The following is a 7845-nucleotide window of genomic DNA, read 5'->3' on the forward strand; positions in this document are numbered from 1 at the left end:
CCTTATCAATTCCTTTCTTGTGATCATTAGTTGTACTTCTAGTAGAATTATGTTTTGGATAAGTTTTTATTTTTCTTAGATTACTCTCCTAAACATTTAAAATACATATAGTTTAGAAATATGCAGAGCTCATAAGTTGAGGTGTATAAAATGCAGAATATACACAAAAATTTGCATAACATGCATGAATAAAGTAAAAAAATAGAATGCAAAAATGTAGCAATTATTAACCCATCAGTGGTCGCAGCACTCATCTCGTTAGTATTTTGTGAGCCACTTATTTATTTATTACTTGATTCATTTGATACTATCTATTCCTTTAATCGACACATGTTTAATTATACTTTTGCAAATAATTTTATAAATAATTCTTGATTAGATATCAACATGCAATGTTGTTAATATCCATAAATTGAGCGTTGCACTCACTCAATAGGTCAACCAAATTTTTTTTGTAAACTCAGACCTATTTTTAAGGAGCACACAACATTCATATATGTACCGTATAATAATCAGCAAAATATTCCAGACCATTAGGGCGAAGATCAATGATAATGATTATATTATTATATAATTATGTATAAAATATTAATAATTAATTTTTAGTGGATAACAATAAATTTATAATCAAGAAAAATTGTAAGAACATTATTTGTAAAAGATTAAACTATAAATAATTTGTTGTTGTTTTCAATTTTTATGTTCATTATATAATAAGTAATGATGAAAAAACAATGAGGTGAGCGCAGCGCTCACTCAAGACCAATGACAGGACTTTGCATAGCGATACCAACAACGGGTTAAGTACCTTAGAAATTTCTGGCTCGTATTCATTGATTGAACTACCGGGTACATCATGTTTTAGAAAAGTTGCATCTGGCGATGATATTGTTTTATTTTGAGCATTATTTACCTGAAATATTTAATATAATTAACGGTTTGGTAAATATTTAATAATCAAAAATGTATAATAATTAATACCTTATCAATTCCTTTCTTGTGATCATTAGTTGTACTTCTAATAGAATTACGTTTTGAATAAGTTTTTAAATTACTTAGATTATTTTCCTAAACATTTAAAATATATATAGTATAGAAATATGCAGACCTCATAAGTTGATGTGTAAAAAATGCACAATATGCACAAAAAATTGCAAACATGCATGAATAAAGGAAAAAATAGAATGCAAAAATATAGCAAGTATTAAGTACCATAGAAATTTCAGTCTCGTATTCATTGGTTGAACTACCAGGAACATCATGTTTTAGAAAAGTTGTATCAGGCGATGTTATTATTTTATTTTGAGCATTATTTACGTGAAATATTTAATATAATTTACGGTTTGGTAAATATTTAATAATCTGTAATGTAATAATAATTAATACCTTATCAATTCCTTTCTTGTGATCATAAGTTGTACTTCTAGTAGAATTACGTTTTGGATAAGTTTTTCTAAGATTATTTTCCTAAACATTTAAAATATTTATAGTTCAGTAATATGCAGAGCTCAGAAGGTGAGGTGTAAAAAATGCACAATAAACATAAAAAATATTATATCATGCATGAACGCAAATAATAGAATGAATAGCATAACATGCATGAAAAAAGGAAAAAATAGAATGCAAAAATGTAGCAAGTATAAGGTACCATAGAAATTTTTGTCTCATATTCATTGGTTGAACATATCAGGAATATAATTTAATTTACGGTTTAATTAATATTTAATAATCTATAATGTAATCATAATATAATACCTTATCAATTACTTTCTTGTGATCATTAGTTAAATTTCCAAGAGTACCATGTTTTGGAGTAGTTAAATTTGGCAATGTTATATTTTTATTTTGAGTATTATTTACCTGAAATATTTAATATAATTTACGGTTTGGTAATTATTTAATAATCTATAATGTAATCATAATTAATACCGTATCAATTCCTTTCTTATGATCATTAGTTGAATTTCCAAGAGTATCATGTTCTGGAGAAGTAACATCTAATGATGTTATTTTTTTATTTTGAACATTATTTACCTGAAATATTTAATATAATTTACGGTTTAATAAATATTTAATAATCTATAACGTAATCATAATTAATACCTTATCAATTCCTTTTTTGTGATCATTAGTTGAATTTCCAAGCGTATCATGTTCTGGAGTAGTTACATTGGGCGATGTTATATTTTTATTTTGAGTATTATTTACCTGAAATTTTTAATATAATTTACGGTTTGGTAAATATTTAATAATCAAAAATGTATAATAATTAATACCTTATCAATTCCTTTCTTGTGATCATTAGTTGTACTTCTATTAGATTTACGTTTTGAATAAGTTTTTAAATTACTTAAACTATTTTCCTAAACATTTAAAATATATATAGCTTAGAAATATGCAGAGCTCATAAGTTGAGGTGTAAAAATTCACAATATGCACAAAAAATTGCATAACATGCATGAAAAAAGGAAAAAATAGAACGCAAAATTATAGCAAGTATTAAGTACCATAGAAATTTCAGTCTTGTAGTCATTGGTTGAACTACCAGGAACATCATGTTTTAGAAAAGTTGCATCAGGCGATGTTATTATTTTATTTTGAGCATTATTTACCTGAAATATTTGATATAATTTACGGTTTGGTAAATATTTAATAATCAAAAATGTATAATAATTAATACCTTATCAATTCCTTTCTTGTGATCATTAGTTGAATTTCCAAGCGTATCATGTTCTGGAGTAGTTACATTTGGCGATGTTATATTTTTATTTTGAGTATTATTTACCTGAAATTTTTAATATAATTTACGGTTTGGTAAATATTTAATAATCAAAAATGTATAATAATAATTAATACCTTATCAATTCCTTTATTGTGATCATTAGTTGTACTTCTATTAGATTTACGTTTTGAATAAGTTTTTAAATTACTTAAACTATTTTCCTAAACATTTAAAATATATATAGCTTAGAAATATGCAGAGCTCATAAGTTGAGGTGTAAAAAATGCACAATATGCACAAAAAATTGCATAACATGCATGAAAAAAGGAAAAAATAGAATGCAAAAATATAGCAAGTATTAAGTACCATAGAAATTTCAGTTTCGTAGTCATTGGTTGAACTACCAGGAACATCATGTTTTAGAAAAGTTGCATCAGGCGATGTTATTATTTTATTTTGAGCATTATTTACCTGAAATATTTAATATAATTAACGGTTTGGTAAATATTTAATAATCAAAAATGTATAATAATTAATACCTTATCAATTCCTTTCTTGTGATCATTAGTTGAATTTTCAAGAGTATCATGTATTGGAAAAATTACATTTGGCGATGTTATATTTTTATTTTGAGTATTATTTACCTGAAATTTTTAATATAATTTACGGTTTGGTAAATATTTAATAATCAAAAATGTATAATAGTTAATACCTTATCAATTCCTTTCTTGTGATCATTAGTTGAATTTTCAAGAGTATCATGTTTTGGAAAAGTTATATCGGGCGATGTTATTATTTGAGTAACTTGTTTCGGAGAAGTTACATCTGGCGATGTTTTTATTTTATTTTGAGTATTATTTACCTGATATATTTTAAATAATTTACTGTTTTGTAAGATTTCATAAGCCTATTAGCTGAATAGGTTGTTAAATCTTAATCTATATCCATAATTTAATACTATATTGATTGGAGATGTTCCGGTTAGATAATTTGTTATAAATTGGATATCGAGTAAATTGATTATACAATAAAAATAATTTAAATTTAAAATTTATTTATATTATGGTGAATGAACAACAAATTATTCAATATTCTGAGGCTGAAGTCTATTTCTTTTAGTTTTGTAAAAATGTATGTATTAAACTGGTACCAATTAAGGACCGGGTAAAAATTTAGTATTATGAACCATGATGGGTACCGAGTGAGGGCCAGTCCTAAATTTGATATCAAGTACTCGGCCACCGAATAATTGCCGAGTACGCGGAACACCTCTAATATCGATTCCTTTCTTGTAATTATTATTAGTTAAACTTCCAGCAAAATTATGTTTTGGAGAAGTTATTTCTGACAATATTGATTCATTAAGAGTATTTTGCTAAACATTTAAAATATAATTAAATTATAACTAATATTAATTATCAATTATTCAGTTATCATAATATTAAATACCATGACAATTTGAGTATCGTGATCATTAGTTGCACTTACAGGAAAATCTTCAGTTTTTGAAGTAGTTATGTCTTGCGATGTTATTATATCATTTTGAGAATTTGCTACAGATCTTAATTTATCATTTAGTTCTTGAGAACTTGTGTTGAACTGTTCATGTATTTTTTTATTAGATTTTGATGATTCTTCATTGTAGTATTTTAATCTTGAAATCATACAAATTATTAAGTAATTTTTAATAACCATTGTAAAATACTTGGTAGACATAAAAATCTCGATCAAAGAAGCAGACTAAAACCACTAACTAAAGCTGAAGGAAGTGTAATACCACTAACCACTAGTACCAATTGTTATAATATATAATATAAACAATTATTTATTGTTATTTCCATTCAAATAAAATAGTTAAAAACCTTAAACTGAATGCAATTTTTTTTAAATTTAGGAACTTTATGAAACTTCAATATTAATTTTAAAAATGTGTTAACAGTAACAATTATATTATGCACTTAATAATATGATATAATTAATCTTCGCAATCATTTTATTCAATGTTTTTTTTTAAAATATATTAATAGATATAACAAAATAACTTACTTAAGATCAAGCCATGTTATTATATTTTCCATGTATGTTGCAAACTCATAATGTCTATATTTAATTTCTGTTTCACGATGATAACATTCAGTTTTCAATATGCGGTCTAAATGAGGAATCTTCATTACTTTATCACTAAAATTATAAGAAAAAACAATACAGACTCGTTACAGCCAAACAATCATATGTTTTACAAAATATCTTTCTGTCTTTTTCCTAGTTCAATGTAATGCCTGCCTATTTTTGTAGCATAATCTTCTACCGGTTTCCTGCCTAAACTTTTAAACTTATATAACTCTTTGAATACTTAATAGAAATTTACAATTTAACTTTTAAAATAATAATATAAATTACATAAATTAAATTAAATATCAGTTACAAAAAGCAACTGCTAGCAATGGTTGTGAATAGTCAACCACTCTATGTCGCTCCGGTATGGTCAGATGAGCTGAAATATAATTAAAATGTGAGCACTGTATTAATACCACAAAGGACGATTGGTCTACGGTCTAGCGATGGCATATATGACGGTCTCAACTCATACAATAATGGTAGCAATAATCCCAGCATACCTGCTTGCTTAAGAGAGGAAGAGGACTTATGTAAAAAAATTAGAAGCAGGAAGGAAATAAAGCGATTGGGAGGAATGAAACGAAACGTACAGGAAATGGCAGGAGAAGTGGGACACAGCTGAAACAGGACGCTGATAATTGATGACACAGAGCATGCAATCTTTCGATGCGACTGTTGGTGGCATCACCGTAGAGCAGGGGCGGCTCCAGAGCCTTGGTTAGGGGGGGGGGCAAACTTATAATTTCATAAAATCTTATAACAAAAAGAAAACAACAATTTTTACAACACAAATTCAAGTCGTCTATTTTTAGTCCATTTACCCAGCAGGTACATCGTATACACCGTCATACCTCTATGGCCCACCTAGTCCATATGACAATATTATAATAATTTAATATGCATTTTTTGTTAACAATATACATTTTTATAAATACGGGCTTGGGGGGGCCGCGGCCCCTAGGGCTCCCTCCCTGGAGCCGCCTCTGCCGTAGATAATTAGAGTACATCATCAGAAGTCAACTGAACCCTGAGACAATATTGAGCCAATGCTACATAATAGAACCAACAAGTACGAAACATAAAAAATTGTATGCTCAGCAGATCGTATTTAGCTCCGTTCGTTTAAAAATTAGAGTGAATTAACCTCTTATAAAATTTAAAGGTAAGATTATTTATCTAGATGATGTCAAGGGCTTTTTATTATTATTTTTTATTTTAAAGCTAGTTATGAATATTTTAAGATGTACAAATAATTTTAAATTTTAAAACACTCATAACTCTTGTTAGGCGAGGCCATTAAGTTTAAATTGTATTGTTCGATAAATGATATGGCTACAAGGAGAAGGATGGCCCGAAAGGGTGAAGTACCTCCTTGTACCTCTATGGTTAACCACAATAGAAAAAAAAAGTTTAGGTTAAGGATAAGGGAACGTCATTTATTTTGACTTTATAAGGTTTTTGACTCATTGAGGTTCCACAATAAAATTTATAATAAAATAGATTAGAACTTACCAATAAAATGCTCCAAATGCATATAAGAAATCATCTCTGATATATTTATCATAATTATTCTTTAAATATTCAGAATTGTACAAGTAAATTTCACTTTCTCGCGATGTCTTAATTCTTGTCATGCATTCACTAACATTGCTCTCAGTTGTAATCAACTTTGCCTATAAAAGAAAAAAATTTGTTATTATAATTGTACGTAATTAATATGTTATAAAAAGGCACAATTCTAGAAAATTAAATAAAAAAATAAATGACAATTTAAGATACAATTTTAAATATTTATTCAGCAACCTAAGTGATTAAGATTATCAAACATAATTTTACTTAATATTTGTGTCTATGTATTATGTAAGAAGTCAAGCGCATACTATATTATATTGATTTAGGACATTGAGAAAGATTAATAATGTTTCACATATGGTATCAATCTGTTGTCTGATCTAACCTACTATCAAGTGATCACTAACAGTAGACAATGTACAGTATTGTGTAGTCTAATACTCACTAATTTGTATTTAGTGTTTAAACTTTAAAGCGTTGCATTCTCGGTAAACATAGGAATTATACAGTAATTTTTAATTTTTACTCCGTGATTTACTAGACATTAATTCAAATACTTAGGGAATTCAATTTCGGCACAAAAGACAGTACCATTGATCACCCCAACATGTAGGACCACACATGGTACAACTTGATATAACTTACGCTGCGTTCTGTGGTATGTTCATCAGCCGCTGGTCCAGGCTTTTCGCTAAGTGAAAACTCCATTACCGCTAACCACGGAAGACGTCAAGACAAAGTGTTGGACACGATGAGCGTAGAAGAATTAAGGAACAAGAACCATGCGTACAAACATAGTCGACCGTAGAGGCGTAGAAAAGTGAGCCCGAGGTTAGGTATGAGCATAGAATGAAGATAGTTATGAGCACAAATATTGATAATATTGGTAAATAAAAATTAACTAGAATTAATGAAACAAAAAGAATAATATTAATATCACTATAATTTATGATTATAATAAATAATAATACTTTTAACTTTTAAGTAAGTAGGTAAATAAGCATTAATTTCAATCAATTTACGAATTAAGATATTATCTGAAATGCAAGGTTTATAGACAAGTTCAGAGAATTAATCCAAAAATATGTATGATCATAGAACATTGAATAATTAAGTAACAATTAATAACAATGATACGAAGGATATCCAAGTATGTATAATGTGTATTGTTATAATCATGATTCCCGCCATAAAATTATCACGGTTTATCATTTTATCATAATATTTTGTAAACGGGATAGGGGTACTTGTCCCGAAAATCCATATTCCATGGATACTATAATCCCAAACATGGCTAAATAATGTTATTTAGCCATGATCCCAAAGTTGAAATCACGGTTGTACATAATATTATACCTTAAACCGTGGTTAAATTCCAGAAAGTGATAACTTAGACAACACAATAATATTCTATTATCTAAAATATCTAATAT

At 27.5% G+C, this 7845-nt stretch overlaps 1 protein-coding gene across 2 annotated transcripts in view; it reads right to left on the reverse strand.

The window, feature by feature from the left end:
* The window catches only part of LOC100166770 (BRCA1-associated RING domain protein 1), an 18233-nt gene extending 10714 nt beyond the window's left edge, over positions 1 to 7519 (reverse strand). The window contains exons 1-5 of one of the 2 annotated variants that reach the window (XM_029491317.1): positions 7058 to 7519; positions 6353 to 6513; positions 4769 to 4903; positions 4211 to 4376; positions 3435 to 3584 (exon numbers count right to left, since the gene is read on the reverse strand). In XM_029491317.1, coding sequence (XP_029347177.1) covers positions 3435 to 3584; positions 4211 to 4376; positions 4769 to 4903; positions 6353 to 6513; positions 7058 to 7120 — 675 coding nt within the window. In that variant the 5' untranslated portion in view covers positions 7121 to 7519. Of the gene's footprint in view, positions 1 to 3434; positions 3585 to 4210; positions 4377 to 4768; positions 4904 to 6352; positions 6514 to 6643; positions 6663 to 7057 lie in introns of those variants that run through there. The other variant, XM_029491318.1, reaches the window with a different exon arrangement.
* Between the last annotated feature and the right edge of the window lie 326 nt (positions 7520 to 7845).

The sequence above is a fragment of the Acyrthosiphon pisum genome, chromosome A3 (assembly GCF_005508785.2).
Source record: "Acyrthosiphon pisum isolate AL4f chromosome A3, pea_aphid_22Mar2018_4r6ur, whole genome shotgun sequence".
Classification (NCBI taxonomy): Eukaryota; Metazoa; Arthropoda; class Insecta; order Hemiptera; family Aphididae; genus Acyrthosiphon; species Acyrthosiphon pisum.